At 41.0% G+C, this 24461-nt stretch overlaps 1 protein-coding gene across 2 annotated transcripts in view; it reads right to left on the bottom strand.

The window, feature by feature from the left end:
* Positions 1–16873: 16873 nt before the first annotated feature.
* The window catches only part of LOC138956445 (15-hydroxyprostaglandin dehydrogenase [NAD(+)]-like), a 31841-nt gene continuing 24253 nt past the window's right edge, over positions 16874–24461 (bottom strand). For both annotated transcript variants that reach the window (XM_070327803.1, XM_070327804.1), the window contains exons 6-8: positions 24148–24227; positions 22124–22266; positions 16874–21822 (exon numbers count right to left, since the gene is read on the bottom strand). In XM_070327803.1, the coding sequence (XP_070183904.1) occupies positions 21621–21822; positions 22124–22266; positions 24148–24227 (425 nt within the window). In that variant the 3' untranslated portion in view covers positions 16874–21620. The remainder of the gene's footprint in view (positions 21823–22123; positions 22267–24147; positions 24228–24461) is intronic.

Raw genomic sequence — 24461 nt, 5'->3', positions numbered from 1 at the left:
GTGACAGGCTGTCATACGACCTGACTTTCAATAGTTATGATCGTGTTATGCTTTCACAAGACCCGGAAGCAAAGTATAAGGTGTCTGGAATTTCTTTAGAGTTTGATGTTGTAAACCATCCTGAACTGGCTAGACTTATAGAAAATCAGTACAGTTCTAAGCTGCCTATCTATTATGAAAGAGTGTTGAATCACAGTACACTTTCAAAAAGCCAGGCTGATCCAATCTGGAACATTAACTTGAATACACCAGCTAGGTCAATGAAGGGAATACTTATGTTGTTTGAGGAACCAAAAGATTCATATGAAAGGCAAATAGAAAAGTTTTACAATCCACTAATCAATAGAGTATATTGCACAATTGAAGGGCAGCCAAACCAAATATTTGCATCTGGCATGCTGCCATACCAACACTATGATGAAGCAAGAAAGTACTTTACTGGAGGAAGATTGAAAGACCCAACATCTGATCTTGTGGCTAAAGATCTACATTTACACGGTGTTGGCGTAGAAGATTTCTTGACAAATAAATATGCGTTATGGCTGGATCTCAGAACAACTGACGACAACAAACTGCATGGAAGTGGAAGGCGAATTGAAAACGGATCAGAAGGAATCACAATACAAATTGAAAAGGAAGTAGGGAGTAGTAGTAAATCAGTTAAGATCTACGTGTTTGTTGTGTCAGATGCGCAGTTAAACATCTCTGAAAGCAGATTACAGGATATTGTTTATTGAACGTGTTAAAATGAAGTATCTAGATTTTCTTCCAAAAGATCCACACTGTTCTTTGATTTGTGGGGCAACAGGTTGCGGCAAAACAAGATATGTTTTGGATTTATTACAGACTGTTTACATAAATCACTTTGAACACATAGTCATATTCTGTCCAACCATAAAGCATAACAGAACATACAAGGAGAGAAAATTCATATGGTCTGATCAAAATATATTTATTGTAAATCCTTCTGATCGTCTAAATGTTTGCTTGGAGCATTATTTCGATCTTTTTCAGAACACGCCAACACTGTTTATTATTGATGACTGTGCAGCAGAACGTGACATTGTTAGAAAGAAAAGTGCACTAGCAAAGCTTGCATTCAGTGGACGACATGCATTAATATCAGTTTGGATATTAACACAAAAATACAATGCAGTTCTGAAAGACTTTAGAGAGCAACTCAAAACAATAACATTGTTCTATTCAAAGGACCGTGACAGTTTTGAAGAGTGTCTTCGAGAAAATGATGTCATTGAAAACAAACAGGAGAGAGAAAGAATAAAGAATAATCTGAAATCTTCTAAGCACTCGAAACTGGTTTTAAAAACTGATCAACCAGTTCAGTATGTATGTTTGTAGAAATCCTTGCTAAGTTCTTGTCAAGTTCTTACTCAAGTTCTTACTCAAGTTCTTGTCAAGTTCTTGTCAAGTTCTTACTAAGTTCTTGTCAAGTTCTTACTCAAGTTCTTGTTAAGTTCCTACCTAAGTTCTTACTCAAGTTCCTACCTAAGTTCTTGTTAAGTTCCTACCTAAGTTCTTACTCAAGTTTAATTACTAGATTTTTATTTTATTCTGCATCAAAATAAAATGAACTGTGATGAATTGCTGATGCAGACTGCTACAGATATTGAAATCTGTGACAGTAGGACTATACCTGATAAAAAAGAAAGATTGTATTCACTTGCTGTTTGTGGAAAAACAAAACACTACCTTGGGCAGCAGTTAACTGTGGAAGAAGTACAACATCTTTCCTCAGAAGATATAGAAAAGTATCATGGACGGTATGAATCAGTGCTTGGTTCTAAGATGGTTAGAAGTATTGGACAGACTGTTATAGGTTTGTACACAAAGATTTTTGGACATTTTACACCTCTCGACTCGGAGGAAGACTTAACACATGATCTAACTCATGACCCTGTTGTTTCCAAGTCCCTCGAATCTCTTGCCTGTGGCCTGTATTATCGATTTGGTGCTTTATTAGTACCATTTGTTGCTGGATTAATTACTTTCAAACACATTAATTTTCAGAATAAAAAAGATGACAGATCAGTTGAAGCAGACAGTGGAGCAGACGAAAATACCAGAAGTGAACACAGTGACAAAGAAACCTGGTAGAGTAGAAGCAGGAAAAAAACTAGCCGAATGGAACAGACAAAAAAAGTTAAATCAAAAGGCAAAGCAGAACATTATGTCTGAAGTTGAGCAGACACCAAACATTCCTGAAGTGACTAAGGTCACACAAACTGATCAAGAATTAAAATCTTCATTTCTATCATACAGAAAAGTAGCTGTAGCAGCTGTTGTTGGAGGAGGTGGATACTTGCTTTACAAACTTTGGCAAGGCAAATATAAAGTGTCAGAAAAACCAAAATCAGAAACACCAAAATCAGAAACACCAAAACCAACAAACAAAGCAGTACAAACAATAAAAAAAGCCCACAGTAGTACCTGCAGTGGATTCATTTCATATGGAATAATTTTAATATTTTAATTTTGATAACATAAAAATGAGTTCTGAAAAGACAATAGTTAATCTAGTTTATCACGCTGCAGTGATTGGAGGCTTGAGTGTAGGTTACACAATGCTGGGTAAAAGTCTCCTCAGAATGAAACCAGCCGACTTGGGAAAGTTAGACTTCGAAGACGGTGCTAAACTAATTGGTGTTGTGACAGCTTCCTTTGCAACAAAAGACTTTTTGGTGAAGCAAGGAATTATTCCAGAAAATATAAACATGTAAGACAATAAAATGGCTAGCTTGGTTATGATGGTGGGAGGTGCGATTGTAAATGCGCTTGCATTTTCTGGCAGCAACTATTTGTTTTCTAAACTGCAAAATGGTGAAGAGAGGGAAAGGCACAACAAAGCCATGGAACAACTGGCGAAAGCACAGGATGAATACGAGAAGAAACGAATTGCGCAGTTAGACTTTATGAATGATAAACTCAGGCAGCAAGGACATGCAAACAAAACCTTTGCCAATGTTGATGCAGCCATTCAAGAATACTATCTTGTAACTGGAAAGAAAATGAAGACAAGTGCTCCTCCAAAACTGGGTGACTTTTATCAGCCTTCAGAAGAGCAGAAGGTGGGCGAGATTGTTTTCATTGTTATTGGTATGGCTGTTGTTTACTTTATTGCGCGTGCTGTCAAATCTTAATATTCTGTCATTTAAAAAACCATGAGTGATGCTTTGTTATCTAAAATATATTATTCCCCAAAAGGATACTGGAAAGGAAGAACTGCTATTGACAAGCTCAGTGACGCAGCAGGTGTTTCTCAAGATATAGCAAAGAAATGGTTGTCAAAGCAGGCAGTTTGGCAGATCTATTTACCTGCACCAAGAAAAATTACACGACCACACTTTGTTAACATTAAACCGAATGACACTCATCAAATAGACCTGCTGTATTTACCGCATGACACAGTCAGAAGGAAGAAATATAAGTATGCACTGACTGTAGTTGATGTTGCAACAAGATACAAAGATGCTGAACCGTTGACAGAGAAAAGTGCTATAGCTACAGCTGTTGCCCTGCAAGAAATTTACAGACGTGGACCACTAAAGTATCCCAGAATGATTCAGTGCGATGATGGTAAGGAGTTTAAAGGAGCTGTCAACCAGCTTCTGTTAAAACATCATGTTACAGTGAAGAGAGGTATTCCAGGAAACCACAGGTCACAGGCTATTGTTGAGAGCTTTAACAAACAGTTGGCAGAAAAACTGTTTTCATATCAGTACCATCAGGAATTTTTGGACACAGAAAGTAAATTGCGTAACACTGAATGGGTCAAAAGATTACCATCAGTACTTAGAGCAATGAATCTGGAGGTATTTAAAGCTACAGGGTTAAGACCAGTTGATGCAATCAAACAGAAAACAATACCTGTTGCTCCAAAGTCAACAACACCAGTGGCATTACTACCTTTCAATCAGAAAGTCAGATATTTATATGCACCCGGTGAAGCTGAGGGTGACAGCAGGAAGCGTGCAACGGATCCAATCTGGAGTATTGACATTCATGAAATCAAGAGAGTAGTAGAGACAAATCCACCTATATATTACTTGAGAGAACCAGCACCGCAAAGAGCCTTTGTAAAAGAGGAATTACAATTAGTTCCACGTGGTACAAATGTTAAATGATTTTTTATTTCAGATTTTATAGTGTTAACAAAAATGGAAGCTCTGAGAAAGAATTCTAAGCAACTTCATTTTTTTAATTTATATTTTTATTTTGAGTTATAAAATCAAACTCACAGCGATGGAAGACTCTGTATTAGAATCTTTATCGACAGTATTTGACACCGTTGAATTACAAGTAACGGATCCTCAAAATGTGCAGTCCAGTGTGCAAGACGCCATTGAACAAATTCCAAACAATTTGTTGATTGAACCTCCAGTAAAAGTGCAGATAGTCAGTTTAATAAAATACAAAACAGTCAGTGATGAGGTGCTAGAAGTTCATGTTTCAACCAGACAACTAGCACTTAATTCTATGGCAGAATTGAATGGAAACTGGGCAGATGAAATGATGAAACGGTTTGAGCAAGCTGCAGAGGATGCAAAGATGAAAGGATCCGGATGGTCAGAAGGTGAAATTCTAAAAATAGAATTGAAGCTAAGTAAATTTGCCCCCATCAGAGGTAGAAGTTACATACCTTTACCTCCTGCTCTTGTCAAAAAACGTGCTGTGCTGAACATAAAGAATGATGATGACAAATGTTTTATGTGGTGTGTTCTGGCAAGACTGTACAGTGTAAAGAAAAATGCAGAAAGAGTGTCTAACTATCATGCATACAGAAATAAACTAAACTTTACTGGTATTGAATTTCCTGTCAGCATTACAAGCATTGACAAATTTGAACAGCAAAACAAACCCATCACCGTAAATGTTTACACGTGGGATGAGGAAGATGAACTGAAACCAGTCAGAATATCAAAGAACTCACCAACGATTGGTGATTGTGATACTAACCATGTTGACATGTTACTAATGACTGATGGTGTAAAATATCATTACACTTTGATTCGTACAATGAGTAGACTGATGGCGAGCACAAGCAATCACAATAGTAAACAAGACTTTTGTAGGCGATGTCTCTTGCGTATTCCATCAATTCATGCAGCACTTATACACAAGCAACATTGTAAGAGCGTTGATGATGCGGTCGTGAAGTTAACAACACCACCGCCAGACAGCAAAGTGTATTTTAAGAATGTATGCAAACTACAGAAAAGTCCTTATGTTGTTTATGCTGACTTTGAATCTATCATTGTGCCATATGAAGGACCTTTACCAAAAGACCTACCTAAAACAGTAACTCTAAGTAATCATCAAGTCTGTTCATATGCATTTATTGTTGTTAGTTCAGATGGTAAACATTCTAAACCGCAATTGTACAGAGGACCTAATGCAGCAAAGAACTTCTTACAGCAAATGAACCAAGTGCGAAATGACTGCTCCAAACAACTGAATCTTTCAGACATTGTTATGAAACCTGAAGACCAAGAACAGTTTAACTCTACCACACAGTGTTGGATATGCGAACAAAGTCTAACACCAAACACAGACAATCCAATAGTAAGAGATCATGATCATGTAAGTGGGCAGTTCCGAGGAGCAGCACACAGCAAATGTAATCTACAATTAAAGTTTGATCCTAAGACTTGGAAGCTTCCAATCTTCTTCCATAACTTGCGCGGTTATGATTCACATCTGATCATGCAGGCAGTAACTGATGAATACAAAGCAAGATGCATTGCGCAGTCTTCAGAAAAGTACATGGCCTTTACTCTGAATAGTTTACACTTCTACGATTCTGCTCAACATCTGATGGGAACACTTGAGTCTTTATCTTCATCACTAACTGCTTTCCCAATCACATGTAAGTACTTTGACAGTGACTTAGTTAGAAAGGGAGTCTATCCATATGAATACATGGATTCGTGGGAGAGGTTTGATGAAGATGAGTTACCACCAAAGGATGCTTACTTCTCACGGCTGAAGGGTAAAGGTATAAGTGACGAAGACTATGAACACGCTAAGACTGCATGGAATAAATTAGGATGTAATACAATGGGTGATTATCATGATCAATATTTGTTGGCTGATGTTTGTTTACTTGCAGATATATTTGAGAATTACAGAAGAACATGTATGAAGCACTACAATCTAGATCCTTCACATTACATATCTGCACCAGGCATGAGCTGGGATGCATTTCTTAGATTTACAGGAGTAAAGATTGACTTGCTATCAGATCTACCTACACTTCAGATGATTGAAAATGGACTACGTGGAGGAATCAGTATGGCTTCACACAATTACTGCAAAGCCAACAACAAATACTTGGACGACTTTGATCCTATGAAACCTTCTAATTACATCATGTATCTAGATGCAAACAATTTGTATGGTTGGGCAATGTGTCAGACGCTTCCACTTCGGAACTTTAAGATCTATTCAGGACCATTTTCACAATGTGTTGTGCTGACAATATTAAAAGCAGGCCCAGACAGTCGAAAGGGATGGATACTAGAAGTTGACTTAGACTATCCACTATCACTTCATGATCTACATAATGATTATCCTTTAGCGGCTGAGAGGTTAAAAGTAAACCCAAGAGAACCTCCAAAGCTGGTGCCCAATCTGTTTCACAAAAAGAAGTATGTGTGTCACTACAGACTGTTACAGTTTTACATTAGACATGGATTAATTTTGAAGGCTGTTCATCGTATAATTTTATTTGATCAAGAACAGTTTATGAAACCTTACATCATGAAAAACACAGAACTGAGAACCAAAGCCGCTGATGCATCAGAGAAAGACTTTTTTAAACTGATGAACAACAGTTGCTTTGGTAAGACAATGGAAAACCCACACAAGAGAAAGGATGTTAGACTTGTTACAAGAGAAAATGAGGCCATCAAGCTGACATCCAAACCACAGTATCAAGACTTTAAATACTTTCATGAACAGCTGTATGGTATCTTAATGAAAAAACTTGTAGTCAAGCTTGACAAACCAGTATTCATAGGCTTTACTGTGCTAGAGTTGTCAAAACTGTTGATGCTTGAGTTTTTGTATGATTATTTGAAACCAAGATATCCCAAATCGAGAGTACTTTACACAGACACAGATTCATTCTTACTTGACATTCCAGCGGATGACATTTACAAAGATCTAGAAGCTGAAAGTCCTGCAGTAAAAGGAAAAGATTCTTTTTATGACACTTGCGACTACCCTAAAGAATCACCATTGCACTCAAATGTTAACAAGAAGGTTATTGGAAAGATGAAAGATGAAATGAATGGGAAGATAATTAAGGAGTATGTTGGATTGCGTGCAAAGATGTACAGTGTTGCAAGTGAGAAAGGGGTGGTTAAAAAAGCAAAGGGTGTAAGCAAACAGGTTGTAAAGTCGAGCATATCGCATGATAACTACAAGGAAGCACTGTTTCAGAAGCGAGTGTTTCACCATGACAACCCTAAGATCAGTTCCGCGCTTCATCAGATCAACACAACTATTGTAAACAAGAAATCTTTAGATGCTAATGACACAAAGCGCGTTTATTCATCACCAGAATATTCTTATGCAATTGGCCACTGGAGAACAAACGCGGCTTCAAATAGTCTGAGTGTGTAATAAGAATTTTTGTCAATCGGGAAAACCCGCTATGACGGGGAAGTGTTTGTGAAAGGGGAGTAGGCTTTGTTGAGTTTCAAAGCAGCCACCAAGTACACTTTTCAAAGCTTGATTCAATAAACAAGTTTTAATATTCATGAACCACGTGATACACCAGAACCAATCGTGGTGGAACAATATTAAACAAGTCATTTGCATAAAGTGCACTCGGTGGCCGCCTGAAAAGGCAGCCTAAATATTGAAGCGTTGTGAAGCGAAGCGTTGAAACAGAGTGACCCAAGCCGCCGGTTTACCAGCAAGACCTACCGTTCACGCGTGAACGGTACTATTTTTAGAATCCTAGAATTCTTGAGAATTTCGGAGCTGGCTTGTTTCTGGTACAGGCAAAATTGAGTTTGTGTAACACAGGAAGTTGTGAAATACGTCACGGCAAAATTGTTACCAAAAACATCATAGATCGTATTGTGCAGGGTCAACTGCAACAAACTCAAACCGAGCCATTCATACCTTCTTGTATTTGAGCGACTTATATACCGACATTTTTAGTTCTTATTTTCAGCACAGGTGTAGGAAAAATCATAAAACAAAATGTTATTTATTTTCTAATTTAACATTTTTTTTACAAATATGACCATGGTCTTTTAAACATACAGTGACATTAAACATTGTTATGTTAAAAAAAAGAAAAAAGAAAGAAAGCTTTTGCGCACAAATCAGAAATACAGGCCAAACCGTGAGTTTCTGTGGCAAAGCGCGACAGAGGAAATTGCACTGGTTTTATTTTTAGATCAGTGGGAAATTTTCAAGAACAGACGCTTGCATTTGGATGTGTCCAATGATAGTAGGTTTGGTTGTGATCAATCAGAATAATGTAGGCAGGGATGTCGTTAGGCGTCGGACATCGGACATATAACGATGAAAATCCCCAAATGTCCGATTCACATTGCCGCATGTCGGTCAGATGTCCTATCGTTTTAGCCTGAGCGTGGTCATTGTCCGATATGTACTCCATTCCTTCGGACAGCGCGATATTCGTTAATTTTCATTTCAAGATACAAATCTTCTAAAAGACCGAACGCTCTCGTGTTCAGCTGACACTGAAGTTGCCAGTGCCGTATTGATCTTTTCTTTTGTTGGGAATTCCCGAACCGTCTGGTGCAGCCACAGAGATGCAGCGCACAGTGCATGCTACAGGAGTACGGGAGACAACTCCAACTGACTAAATTTGTCGTCTGCTTTTGTTTTCGATACGAGACGATTATTTAGCTTGCTGTAAATAAAACGAAAGGGGAGACCAACAGCAAAAAATCCAGGATATCCATAAAGAACACCTGCAACGGCTCGTAATTTCCGTGGTTGTATAAGAGAAAGGGAGAATGTACGTTCTGGGTTACTGATTCCGACAGACCCGGGATTGGTTCAAAACAACCTTACTTTACTGTATTTTTTTTGTATGGATTTATGCAGTATTTTTCTGATTTTGTCGCATGTTTCATTTTAGTAAAAGTTTAGTCCAGAAGCCTATTTTGCGTTAATATTTAGGGTCTGTCGGAATCGGTGAGCCAGAACGTACATTCTCCCTTTCTCTCTTGAGCGATTTCCTTCACGCGGGGATTGAGGAAGCTGTGCTGTCTTGGTGAAAAAATAGTGCGTTCAGTTTCATCCCGTGAGTTCGACAGCTTGACTAAATGTACATATAGTAATTTCGCCTTACGCGACTATTAATTGTTATTTTTGCTGCTATTCGACTCGATGTATTTCAGGCATGATTGTGTGTTATCAAAGCGAGAGTTTGTGTGTGTGTGTGTGTGTGTGTGTGTGTGTGTGTGTGTGTGTTTGTGTGTGTGTGTGTGTGTGTGTGTGTTTGTGTGTGTGTGTGTGTGTGTTTGTGTGTGTGTGTGTGTGTGTTTGTGTGTGTGTGTGTGTGTGTGTGTGTTTGTGTGTGTGTGTGTGTGTGTGTGTTTGTGTGTGTGTGTGTGTGTTTGTGTGTGTGTAAGTGTGTGTGTTTGTGTGTGTGTATGTGTGTGTGTGTATGTGTGTGTGTTTGTGTATGTGTGTGTGTGTGTGTGTGTGTGTTTTGTGTGTGTGTGTGTTTGTTTGTGTGTGTGTGTGTGTGTGTATGTTTGTGTGTGTGTGTGTGTGTGTATGTGTGTGTGTGTGTGTGTGTGTGTGTGTGTGTGTGTGTGTGTGTGTGTGTGTGTGTGTGTTTTATCTGCTTACTCGAGGACATTCATGTATGATTGTGTGGTATCAAGACAAATGTGTATGTCGTCGTACTTTATCTGACTCGATTATTTTCATGTATCAACGTAAGCATTGAAGGTGAATGTACTTTGTGTGTGTGGGTTTTTTCCCCTGCTTTCTGACTCAAATTATCATATGCATGTTTGTGTATAATCAAGGCAAATGTTGTCCTTCTGAATTTTGTTTCTGCTATTCCACGTTGTAAATGTCAAGCATTGTTGTGTAAACATTAGATGAAAGTCTTTTGACTTGTTTTTCTGCTATTCCACGTTGTAAATGTCAAGCATTGTTGTGTAAACATTAGATGAAAGTCTTTTGACTTGTTTTTCTGCTATTCCACGTTGTAAATGTCAAGCATTGTTGTGTAAACATTAGATGAAAGTCTTTTGACTTGTTTTTCTGCTATTCCACGTTGTAAATGTCAAGCATTGTTGTGTAAACATTAGATGAAAGTCTTTTGACTTGTTTTTCTGCTATTCCACGTTGTAAATGTCAAGCATTGTTGTGTAAACATTAGATGAAAGTCTTTTGACTTGTTTTTCTGCTATTCCACGTTGTAAATGTCAAGCATTGTTGTGTAAACATTAGATGAAAGTCTTCTTTTGACTTGTTTTTCTGCTATTCCACGTTGTAAATGTCAAGCATTGTTGTGTAAACATTAGATGAAAGTCTTTTGACTTGTTTTTCTGCTATTCCACGTTGTAAATGTCAAGCATTGTTGTGTAAACATTAGATGAAAGTCTTCTTTTGACTTGTGTTTCTGCTATTCCACGTTGTAAATGTCAAGCATTGTTGTGTAAACATTAGATGAAAGTCTTTTGACTTGTTTTTCTGCTATTCCACGTTGTAAATGTCAAGCATTGTTGTGTAAACATTAGATGAAAGTCTTTTGACTTGTGTTTCTGCAATTTGACTGATTGCAATCTATGCATGATTGTGTATAATCAAAGCGAATATATCCTTTTGAAATGTGTTAACTGACTTCATGAACTTGAACCATATTTTTGCACAACCAAAATAATGTTCTTCTTTTCATCTCTTTTGATGCATTTTGACGTATGCTGCCGGGATGGCCCGCGTGGTGAAAACGGTCATACACGTTAAAATCCACGCATGCAAAAGCATGAGTGAACGTGGGAGTTTCAGCCCATGAACGAAGAAGAAGAAGAAGAAGAAGAAGAAGAAGAAGAAGAAGAAGAAGAAGAAGAAGAAGAAGAAGAAGAAGAAGAAGAAGAAGAAGAAGAAGAAGAAGAAGAAGAAGAAGAAGAAGAAGAAAAAGCATTTCGACTGGGTGAATTGTGTATGCACGTTTTGAATAAATTAATGATAGTGCTTTTAGTTATGCGCTATAGAAATATCCTTCATAAATAAATAAAATAGACGGGCGCTGTGGCGGGGTGGTAAGACGTCGGCCGCTTAATCGGAAGGTCGAAGGTTCGAATCCCGGCCGCGGCCGCCTGGTGGGTTAAGTGTGGAGATTTTTTCGATATCCCAGGTCAACTTATGTGCAGACCTGCTAGTGGCTTATCCCCCTTCGTTTGTACACGCAAGCACAAGACCAAGTGCGCACGGAAAAGATCCTGTAATCCATGGCAGAGTTCGGTGGGTTATAGAAACGCGAAAATACCCAGCATGCTTCCTCCTAAATCGGCGTATGGCTGCCTGAATGGCGGGGTAAAAACAGTCATACACGTAAAATTCCACTCGTGCAAAAACACGAGTGTACGTGGGAGTCCATAGACCATTTATCCTGGACCGCCAACTAGCTCTCTCTCCGCTCTTTCTCTCTATTACGAGGTAGCGGCCCCTCGCATTTAGGAACGAAGAGAGGTACAGAAAAGCGTGCTATCCTTCTCAGCGCAACTACTACCCCGCTCTTCTTGGCCTTTCAGAAATCAGGGGGATGTCATATCCGGTGTCGATTGTAAACATGGACGAAGTTGCCGAGGTAAGTTCTGAAAATGCTAAAATAAACTCAGCTAAAGTGCATATGGAACATGTTTTTCGATGAGTTTTGTTAAGTTTAGTTTGGAGTTTTGGAAAATCCAGTTCATTGTCACCTCCCATTGTCACAAATAACTGGAGCGTGCTTTCTTTTCACTGTCTTTCAAACCGGACGCTGAGCGCCCCTGTGAAAGTCGAGCGTCGTAACCTCGAAGGGTCACGTGACGAGTTGGCGGTCCAGGCTATTTGGTCTATGGGGAGTCTAAGCCCATGAACGAAGAAGAAGAAGAAAACAGAAGAAGAAATGATGTGCTGTTTAACACGATGAATGTGACGAATGACTCCGTACAAATCAAGATATATGTTTTCTTTTTAAATGTATTTTCCCTCCCAACTTTTCAATGCGATTTTGTGTAGACCTGCTTTGAAATAAATAGGTTTGATTGCTTTCTGCCTCTACATAATTTTTCCGAAGGCCAATAAATTTACTCTAATTGAATGTTGTACTTTTATATCGACAAATTCCTTGAGTAAGCTTCACTTTGAAATAAAATTTACAATCCAAAACATGTGTGTGTGTGTGTGTGTGTGTGTGTGTGTGTGTGTGTGTGTGTGTGTGTGTGTGTGTGTGTGTATATTTGTGTGTGTGTGTGTGTGTGGCTGTGTATGTGTGCGATTTGTGTGCTTGTGGAAATGCGGGTGTGGTTGTGCCAGTGTGTGTTTGTGTGTGTGTCTGTCTGTTTGTCTATTTGTCTTTCTGTTTGTCCGTCTCTCTCTCTCTCTCTCTCTCTCTCTCTCTCTCTCTCTCTCTCTGTCTGTTTCGCTCTCTCTCTCTCTCCCTCTCTCCCCTCTCTCTCTCTCTCCCTCTGCCTCTCCCCCCTCTCTCTCTCTCTCTCTCTCTCTCTCTCTCTCTCTCTCTCTCTCTCTCTCTCTCTCTCTCTCTCTCTCTCTCTCTCTCTCTCTCTCTCTCTCTCTATCTTGTAGCGTTATCGACAAAAAAAACATCTACTTTATACGGACATGTAAAATGAACCGTTTACCATATAAGGAACATAAATTGATAAATTGCAGTCAAGAAATGTACTAAAATGATCTGTCAATAATCAACTGGCTGAGATCAGAATTCCGATCTCATCCGGTCGAACTTTGAATTTGTTTTCGTAAAACATGGATTCTAATTTCAGCTAGTTAAGATCAGAGTTCCAGTTCTACCCTAAGGTTCAATGGGCAGAATCAGAATTCTGATTGTATTCATCCTAGCGATCAAATTCACGAATCAGTCGACTAAAACCATAATTGCTTAACTTGGCAGTCTCATTCACACTAGAACACAAACACACCCACACAAGAACACAGTCAGAACATATGCAAAACACAGACCTGAGATTACACAGTGATATTGACAGAAAAATACGGTGAAAGTCGCAAATGAACCCAGTCAAACCCACACTGTGGGTCACATACATGAGAGTGAAGCTGGGTGGCCGAGTGGTAACGCACTTGCGCTCGAAAGCGAGAGGTTGCGAGTTCGACCCTGGGTGAGGGCGTGAGCAATTTTCTCCCCCCTTTCCTAACCTTGGTGGTGGATTCAAGTGCTAGTCTTTTGGATGAGACGAAAAACCGAGGTCCCTTCGTGTACACTACATTGGGGTGTGCACGTTAAAGATCCCACGATTGACAAAAGGGTCTTTCCTGGCAAAATTGTATAGGCATAGATAAAAATGTACACCAAAATACCCGTGTGACTTGGAATAATAGGCCGTGAAAAGTAGGATATGCGCCGAAATGGCTGCGATCTGCTGGCCGATGTGAATGCGTGATGTATTGTGTAAAAAAAATCCATCTCACACGGCATGAATAAATCCCTGCGCCTTGAATATGTGCGCGATATAAATTGCATAAAATAAAAATTTAAAATAAAAAAAATCCCTGCGCTTAGAACTGTACCCACGGAATACGCGCGATATAAGCCTCATATTGATTGATTGATTGAAGCTAGCAGTCAATGTACAGAAAGTTCTTCGTGTATCGGTCGCTTTTATGAAAACAACATGGTTATATGATTCGTTGCAAGAAACGAATGTGACCAAGTAAAGAACTTCTTTTTATAAGTGATTTCTGTTTTCTTTATGATATCCATGCACAGATCCGGAAAGCAACAACATGATGTCCTGGCCACAGAGATATAGACTATGTGTGTGTGTGTGTGTGTGTGTGTGTGTGTGTGTCTAGACAGCCATTTCGACGCATATCCTACTTTTCACGGCCTATTATTCCAAGTCACACGGGTATTTTGGTGGACATTTTTATCTATGCCTATACAATTTTGCCAGGAAAGACCCTTTTGTCAATCGTGGGATCTTTAACGTGCACACCCCAATGTAGTGTACACGAAGGGACCTCGGTTTCTTGTCTCATCCGAAAGACTAGCACTTGAACCCACCACCTAGGTTAGGAAAGGGGGGAGAAAATTGCAAACGCCCTGACCCAGGGTCGAACTCGCAACCTCTCGCTTCCGAGCGCAAGTGCGTTACCACTCGGCCACCCAGTCCACGGATACGGGAAGTAACTGAGTATAGTATCTGGATAAGACACTTTCGCGCAGTTACTTCCCTTGGTTATTTCACCGAAACCTTCATCATTACTGGCGCTGATTACAACTTTTCTCACATCTACAGCAGAATACAGCCACAGCCTGTCGAGTTCAGTTAATAGTTGAGAAAAACGCTCCAACAAAAAAACACGTACATGCCTACTATCAAGGTTTGGGGCAGTTTTCTGGCGAATTGGAACACTTAAAGATCAGCGGACATTATAAGATGTTTGATGGGTTGTTGACAGACCAGCTTTTTTGTCGGTCCGAGGGGGAGCATATCGTCTTTTGTTTCATATTTATTGACCAAGGCCGAAGGCCGCGGTCAATAAATATGAAACAAAAGTCGATATGCCCCCCGAGGACCGACAAAAAAGCTGGTCTGGCAATAAACCATCAAACATCGTTTTTGTCATCATTTTGGTGGTTCAACATTAAGTGAAAAATCAACACAGGGAGCCATGGTTTGAAACGCGAGTTCTGTTATTATAATGCCTGTTCGGGGCCCCAGCACGTTGTTCAAAGCTGGCGTGCGAAAGCAACTTACTGTGTGTGATTTGAGTTTATAATGTTGAGACAAGTATGTCAGGTTTGAGGATGCGAAGTTCTGTAGTTTCCGACTACAGAGTGGTGTGTGAAAGCAACAGCAAGCGCCTTTGAGACGATAGTGCCCACATGTTGCATTCGAGCGATGGGATTGTCGTATTTCAAACGAGGTGATTTGCTTGCACAGTCAGCGTTGACCATCTCACAACAGATCTGTTATGTGGATTATCGTGCGACGTTCGAGTCGGGGGCAAGGAATCGCAGGAAGCAAAGATGAGTCTTTTTCCATTGTCACCTTTCTTTCCGGTTGTTGGTGCATATAATATTGTGCGGACAAAATGATGCGACGGCGAGTGTTTTTTGCCTCCAAGATTTTGTGGTGTGGGTATTGTTTTGCTCGTTTCATACCCACACCAAAACCTGAAACACACCCCACCCCACCCTCCCCCTCCCTCACAATCAGTCCATGAACACAAACACTGACACACACAAATTAATGATCAAGTTACCCCCCCCCCCCCCCAACCCTTCACTTGCACACCTGCAACGCAGACGATCATATTATTGATTAAATATTCATATAGGTCAGTGTTGGGTTTTTTGTTCTTGTTTGTGTTATTGCAGAATCGGTTTTCTCTTATTGCTACACGTGTCTCTTCATTACATTTCACCATCGCCCTACCACCCTGCCCCTCTCGGTATTCCACCCCTCGGTTTTCAGTGGTAAATATTAGTAATCGAATATTGAAGCTACGTTGAGTCAAAGTCACAGAAGATTTGCATCGTGCAGCACTGCACGAATTGGGTCAAAGGACACAAACGATTTGCGTCGTGCCGCGAAGGAAAGATAATCGCGATCTTGTTTCTCATTGCCTCTCTGTTTTTCATTAGACTTGTCATTCTGCTTGCTCGGCTTTGTCAGATGTCTTCATTTCTTGTTGCTATGTTCTTTGCTTTTTTATTATTATTTTTTTATTTGCGCGTAGTTTATCGATACAACGTCTTGTGCACGGGTCAAAATGTGTGTGTCAGGGGTCAATTGGTTTGACTTAAACTTACGTTCGTGTTTCTCCAAACAGAGATACACGCACTCCATGACTTTGTGAGAAGATAAAACATATCGATAGGTTTCATTTGTTTGCGATAAAGCATAAATGTATGACCTTTGATGAGGTAGTTTTGTTTTTTGGTTACATTTGCCAGTTTGCCAGTTCGTATTTGGAACTTGGCGAAGCAGTGTCGTCTGTTTAGGTCTGGGGAAACGCCAATGAAAAGAGCCGAAAAATCCTCGAGCGTTTCTATTGGGTTTGCTTTTGATTATCCATGTAATAGGGCTTCCTGCAACTATGGTAACTGGGGATTTATTCCCCGGGGAACATGAGATTTATTTCCCAGGTGCTTGTGAATGAAAACTCGTGAAAATGATGACAACATGATTTGCCGGCGGTGTGATATTTAAGACAAACCTGCTGTCTTTATTCGAAAGTGTTTGGCAACTATGCGTATTGATTAAATAGGTGTTATTTAGCGAACGGTGGTCTTGCCACACTCTCCTGTTTCAAACAGTCACACCGCCGTTCGTCATCACATGTGAATGCTGATCAGTGGGTACGAATTCGCCTGGACAGAATGATGATGATACTCGGTTGTCATTTGCCTACTGACCGAAACCCAACTGGCTGAAACCCTACTCAGTACTGACCGAAACCTACTGACCGAAACCCTTCCGCTGACCGAAAATCTACTGACCGAAACCCTACTGACCGAAAAACGACATATGTATGACTGAATACATCATGCGTTTGTGTGTGTGTGTGTGTGTGTGTGTGTGTGTGTGTGTGTGTGTGTGTGTGTGTGATTGTGTGTGTGATTGTGTGTGTGTGCGTGCGTGCGTACGTGCGTGCGTGCGTGCGTGCGTGCGTGTGTGTGTGTGTGTGTGTGTGTGTGTGTGTGTGTGCTTCTACACTTTGGATTATGCCTTGTTGGCTCTGCAAATACACACGGCAAGAGCGGAAGGTTGGGGACTGGAATCCTGGCCGTGCCTTTTGGCTTCTTCTTCTTCGTTCATAGACTGTAACTCCCACGTTCACTCGTTATTTTACACGAATATATTTTACGTGTTTGACAGTTTTTACACCGCCATTCAGGCAGGCATACGCCACTTTCGGGAGAAGCATGTTCATTTTTTGTGTGTTTCTAAAAACCCACTGGACTCTGACATGGATTGCAGGATCTTTTCCGTGCGCACTTTGTGTTTTGCTTGCGTGTGAGAGCGGAGTGGCGCAGTGGTTAGAGCGCTTGCCTCTCACGCTGGAGGTCGTGGTTCGTCCCCCACTCGGGGACAAATAAAAATACCCGATTTTTCCGAGCGTTTTCCAGTCAAATCAGCTGGAAATGGGTACCTGACCCTATTCAGGGCCGGGGAAGGCAAAGGCAGCGAGGGAGAGGAGATGGGCACCGCCCTCATAAAAAGCTGGCCCCCAGAAAAGTGGAGATCTCTAACATCTCTCTCCCCTACGACCAGATGGTTATGGGAATACCTTTACCTTTTTTACACACGAAGCTAAGGTATTAGCAGTTATGCATAGAAGTTGACCTGGGAGATCAGGCAGATCTCCACCCTTAAACCACCAGACGCGGTCGGGATTGGAACCCGCGACCTCCCGCACCTGAGGCCGATGTCTTATCCACTAGGCCAATGCGCCCGTCCCTTTGGGGACAGGTTAAGGGTGGAGATTCTCCCCGATTAACTTAATTGCAGACCTGTTGGTGCTTTAATCCCTATCGTGTGTCGGCCTACACGCAAGCACAAGACGCGGTAGGCACGGGAAAGATTCTGTAATCCATGTCAATGTCAGAGTTCTTTCTTTCTTTCTTTCTTTCTTTATTTGGTGTTTAACGTCGTTTTCAACCACGAAGGTTATATCGCGACGACGGAAAGGGGGGAGATGGGATAGGGGAAAGGGGGGAGATGGGATAGAGCCACTTGTTAAGTGTTTCTTGTTCACAAAAGCACCAATCAAAAAATTGCTCCAGGGGCTTGCAACGTAGTACTATATATGACCTTACTGGGAGAATGCAAGTTTCCAGTACAAAGGACTAAACATTTCTTACATACTGCTTGACTAAAATCTTTACAAACATTGACTATATTCTACACAAGAACCACTTAACAAGGGTAAAAGGAGAAACAGAATCCGTTAGTCGCCTCTTACGACATGCGGGGGGCAGAGAAATAAGGATGTGGAAAAGAAGACTTTTGGTAAGTGAAATAAAGGTGATGGATCCAGTCAGGTAGAAATAAGACAACAAGAAAAGAATTGGAAAACTGCAGGGAATAGTAGGGAGAGTTTTCTTGGAAGGAAATATAGGTGAAAGGACTGGTAAGGTAGAAATAAGACAAAAGAAGAGAAGTAAAGGGGTGGGGTAGCTCTGTGGAAACACTCCCGCCGCGTGAAGGCGACCCCATGGGAGCATGTCAGAGTTCGGTGGAGTTTAGAAACACTAAAATACCCAGCATGCATCCCTCGAATCGAACTTGAAATTGATTGCATCGTATTTTTCATCTAATTCTGAATCTAAAAATATATAAATATGTCATGTTTACTCTAAAAATGTGATCATAATGAACGAAAATAGGCTAATTAGGCACTACGATTAAAATGTTAAAAAAAAACGATCCAAAAAAGATTTCATCTTATTCTTTATCATTTCCTGATTTCAAAAACATAAATATATAATACGTTTGTATTAAAAACAAGCTCAGAAAGTTAAAAATAATACAGAAAAGCGGGCTTTCCTGCTCAGCGTAATACACTACCGCGCTATTCTGGCTTGTCAGTTTCACTTCATTTTGCACGGGAAAAGTGAGCTATTTCCTCGCCGCGGGGATTGACAAAGCTGTATTGTCTTGGTTAAAAAAATTCAGTGTGTTCAGTTTCAGTCTGTGAGTTCAACAGCTTGACTAAATGTTGTAATTTCGCCTTACGCGGCTTGTTTGATTCAGTGGAGACACAGCCTGTCAAACTGGAGAGAGTTGGGGCTACAGAGCGAGCTTGTTTGATTCAGTGGAGACACAGCCTGTCAAACTGGAGAGAGTTGGGGCTACAGAGCGAGCTTGTTTGATTCAGTGGAGACACAGCCTGTCAAACTGGAGAGAGTTGGGGCTACGTGGCTTGTTTGATTCAGTGGAGACACAGCCTGTCAAACTGGAGAGAGTTGGGCTACAGAGCGAGCTTGTTTGATTCAGTGGAGACACAGCCTGTCAAACTGGAGAGAGTTGGGGCTACAGAGCTGGTAAGAGCACTACAGGCAGACAACAGTGATGATGATAAACTCCTTTATTTAACGTCACTGTAAAATACATTGGCGACATTTGTCTGAGGTTACAAACACACACAGACGCGCACACAAACTTTCCCTTTGTGTAAAGTATGTCACCACCCTCCCTATCCCCCGCACAATCTCGCTCATCTGATTAACACTGGTAATCTCTCGCTCATCTGATTAACACTGGTAATCTGTCGCTCATCTGATTAACAGTGGCAATCTCTCGCTCATCTGATTAACACTGGTAATCTCTCGCTCATCTGATTAACACTGGTAATCTCTCGCTCATCTGATTAACACTGGTAATCTGTCGCTCATCTGATTAACATTTATTTTATTTTTATTTTATTTATTTGTTGCTTAACGTCCAGCCGACTACGCAGAGCCATATCAGGACGAGGAAGGGGGGGATGAAGGGGGCCACTTGTCAAGCGATTCCTGTTTACAAATGCACTAACCCATTACTTGTGTCCCAGCAGGCTTTAGTAAAACTAAATTAATACCTACTGGAAGATTACCAGTTTCCAGTATGTTAAAATAGGCTTAACCTATCTACTGCTGGACTTACATCAGAACACTAACAGATTAAACTATACATGAATCGCGAGACAAGCGGCAAGAGAAGAGATTTTTGGAAAAAATACAGGTGAATGAGCAAGAAGGCAGAAAAAAGAAAAGAATTCATGAAGAAAAAGAGAGCATGACAGGAAAGAGGAACCAAAAATCTACCTAACAGCAAACTAGAAAGCTCCTGCGGTTCCAAAAACAGGAGGGGCCTTTAATTTCATAACCGCAGTGCCCCACTGCGGGAATCTGATTAACAGTGGTAATCTCTCGCTCATCTGATTAACACTGGTAATCTCTCGCTCATCTGATTAACAGTGGTAATCTCTCGCTCACTGATTAACAGTGGCAATCTCTCGCTCATCTGATTAACAGTGGCAATCTCTCGCTCATCTGATTAACAGTGGCAATCTCTCGCTCATCAGTCTGATTAACACTGGTAATCTCTCGCTCATCTGATTAACAGTGGCAATCTCTCGCTCATCTGATTAACAGTGGCAATCTCTCGCTCATCTGATTAACAGTGGCAATCTCTCGCTCATCTGATTAACAGTGGTAATCTCTCGCTCATCTGATTAACAGTGGCAATCTCTCGCTCATCTGATTAACACTGGTAATCTCTCACTCATCTGATTAACAGTGGTAATCTCTCGCTCATCTGATTAACACTGGTAATCTCTCGCTCATCTGATTAACAGTGGTAATCTGTCGCTCATCTGATTAACAGTGGCAATCTCTCGCTCATCTGATTAACAGTGGTAATCTGTCGCTCATCTGATTAACAGTGGCAATCTCTCGCTCATCTGATTAACAGTGGCAATCTCTCGCTCATCTGATTAACAGTGGTAATCTCTCGCTCATCTGATTAACAGTGGCAATCTCTCGCTCATCTGATTAACACTGGTAATCTCTCGCTCATCTGATTAACACTGGTAATCTCTCGCTCATCTGATTAACACTGGTAATCTCTCGCTCATCTGATTAACACTGGTAATCTCTCGCTCATCTGATTAACAGTGGTAATCTCTCGCTCATCTGATTAACAGTGGCAATCTCTCGCTCATCTGATTAACAGTGGCAATCTCTCGCTCATCTGATTAACAGTGGTAATCTCTCGCTCATCTGATTAACAGTGGTAATCTCTCGCTCATCTGATTAACAGTGGCAATCTCTCGCTCATCTGATTAACAGTGGTAACCTGTCGCTCATCTGATTAACAGTGGCAATCTGTCGCTCATCTGATTAACAGTGGCAATAAGAGATACCTGGATACCTGGATAAGGAGGGGTATAGGAGACAACAGCAGTCTGACCATATAGTTAAACAAAATAACAGCTGTCTATAACTCACAGGTGGCAAACCCGCAGCCTGGAGATTTTTTCGATCTCCCAGGTCAACTTATGTGCAGACCTGCTAGTGCCTTGTTCCTCTTCGCGTGTACACGCAAACACAAGACCAAGTGCTCACGGAAAAGTTCTTGTAATCCATGTCAGAGTTCAGTGGGTTATAGAAACACAAAAACACCCAGCATGCTTCCTCCGACAGCGGCGTATGGCTGCCTAAATGGCGGGGTAAAAACGGTCATATACGTAAACATCCACACGTGCAAACAAATACAACAGTACGTGGGAGTTTCAGCCCATGAACTTGAACGCAGAAGAAGAAGAAGTGCAAAGATCGGCAGACAACTCTGGTCAGCAGGTGCTGTGAAAAGGGAGACTACTGCGTCAGCCTGTCAGACCAGGGTTGCAGAGTGTCACTGGGTGGCATCAGTGGGTGTGGTGATGACTGTCTTCACTCTGAGAGAGTCCACCGGGTTGCTGCTCCTGTCCATCTCCAGCACCGTCTGAATCACCGGCGCGTTCTCTATCTTTCTGTCACGTGACACCTTGATGACGTCACCGTTGCTGTCGTCATCATCCAGCAACGTCATGAAGGCCAGGGCGACGTCAGCGGGTCTGTCGACAAGATAGCGTTGCGATGGGATTTACAACGTGTAAATAGATTATTGTTGTGTTGGTGCGATGGGTTTTTCTCACCAAGTGGCGAGGGGATGACAGTTTATGACAATCACATGCACACGTACGTACGCACGCACGCACACACACACACACACACACACACACACACACACACACACACACACACACACACACACATACACACACACACACTCACGTCTTCTCCCCTCCCCCCGCCCCACTAACACACACACCGTACATATTAAAATTCCAAAGCATTGACAAATATTATCCTGACCTGAGCCACCTGGAACGATCGGCGGGTGGTTGTTGAGGTTGACGGTAGATACGGTCCTGAGTGTCCTCAGTGAGCGGTGTGGCCGTGCCGTCAGGACAGACAACTCCCCATCTCACACCATGCTGCTCCTGTTCTGGGCTGTTCTGTTTGACATACATCAATCAATCAATCAATCAATCAATCAATCAATCAATCAGTGAGCGGTGTGGCCGTGCCGTCAGGGCAGACAGCTCCCCATCTCACACCATGCTGCTCCTGTTCTGGGCTGTTCTGTTTGACATACATCAATCAATCAATCAATCAATCAATCAGTGAGCGGTGTGGCCGTGCCGTCAGGACAGACAACTCCCCATCTCACTCCATGCTGCTCCTGTTCTGGGCTGTTCTGTTTGACATACATCAATCAATCAATCAATCAATCAATCAATCAATCAATCAATCAGTGAGCGGTGTGGCCGTGCCGTCAGGGCAGACAACTCCCCATCTCACTCCATGCTGCTCCTGTTCTGGGCTGTTCTGTTTGACATACATCAATCAATCAATCAATCAATCAATCAATCAGTGAGCGGTGTGGCCGTGCCGTCAGGGCAGACAACTCCCCATCTCACACCATGCTGCTCCTGTTCCGGGCTGCTCTGTTTGACATACATCAATCAATCAATCAATCAATCAGTGAGCGGTGTGGCCGTGCCGTCAGGGCAGACAACTCCCCATCTCACACCATGCTGCTCCTGTTCCGGGCTGCTCTGTTCAACATCAATGAATGACTAAATCTATGATTGAACCAATAAAGCACTCAATGAATAAATCAATTGATCAATCAAGCAATCAAAAAGTCCATACATCAATCAGTCAGGCGCTTTGCTGCCGTCAATGAATCTATATCACAGTCTGAGTCAAATATCCTCTTAGTCCACTTTCCATCAAGCTGTTGCTTCGAATCAATCAATCAATCAATCAATCAATCAAGCAATCAATATATCTCTCAATCTGTAAATCAAGCAATCAATAAATCAGTCAATCAAGCAATCAATCAATCAGCCAATGAATGAATCAATCTATCAACCAAACAATCAATCAATCAATTAACCACCAATCAACCAATCAATCAACCAAACAATCAATCAATCAATCAACCAATCAATCAATCAATCAATCAATCAATCAATTAACCATCAATCAATCAATCAATCAATCAATCAATTAACCATCAATCAACCAATCAATCAACCAAACAATCAATCAACCAATCAACCAATCAATCAATCAATCAATCAATCAAACAACCAATCAATCAACCAACCAATCAACCAATCAACCAATCATCAATCAACCAAACAATCAAACAACCAATCAATCAATCAATCAATCAATTAACCATCAACCAACCAATCAATCAATCAACCAAACAACCAATCAATCAACCAATCAATCAATCAATCAATCAATCAATCAATCAATCAATCAATCAATCAATCAACCAATCAATCAATCAACCAAACAACCAATCAATCAACCAAACAACCAATCAATCAACCAAACAACCAATCAATCAACCAAACAACCAATCAATCAATCAAGCAATCAATCAATCAATCAACCAAACAACCAATCAATCAACCAAACAACCAATCAATCAACCAAACAATCAATCAAACAAACAATCAATCAACCAATCAATCAATCAATCAATCAATCAATCAATCAATCAATCAAACAAACAAACAAACAATCAATCAACCAATCAACCAATCAATCAATCAATTAACCATCAATCAACCAATCAATCAACCAAACAATCAATCAACCAATCAACCAATCAATCAATCAATCAATCCAAGAAATAATTCATGAATAAATGAACCTATCGCTCACTGAACCAAATTAACGAAAACGTGTTTTTCTGTGAACTTGACCTGTTTTAGCCAACTTCAGCTCGGCCAAGAGACTGAGACTGAACTTTATTTGACAAGGATAAGGATGTCAGGCTGGACAGAGTGGATGTGTCTGTTGTTGATACTCACGGCCCAGCTGGTAGTAAAGCCGACAATAGCTTTCTTCGTGCACATGTACACTGGGAACATCCACTGACCATAGTACAAACCTGAAGGATGAAGAAGCAAAACCGACTTTTTTTTAGATGGGTGGATTCTCTCTCTCTCTCTCTCTCTCTCTCTCTCTCTCTCTCTCTCTCTCTCTCTCTCTCTCTCTTCTCTCTCTCTTACTGGGCCGACCCCCCTCCCCAGACACACACACACACACACACATTATCTGTGTTCTATCACCCTTTCTCTCCAGTAATGTATAATATTATGTTAATCATAATCCTCACCCCCCA

The sequence above is a fragment of the Littorina saxatilis genome, unplaced genomic scaffold, assembly GCF_037325665.1.
Source record: "Littorina saxatilis isolate snail1 unplaced genomic scaffold, US_GU_Lsax_2.0 scaffold_132, whole genome shotgun sequence".
Taxonomy (NCBI): domain Eukaryota; kingdom Metazoa; phylum Mollusca; class Gastropoda; order Littorinimorpha; family Littorinidae; genus Littorina; species Littorina saxatilis.
Note: the sequence above shows the minus strand (reverse complement) of the source record. Positions and strands in the feature narration are given on the sequence as shown.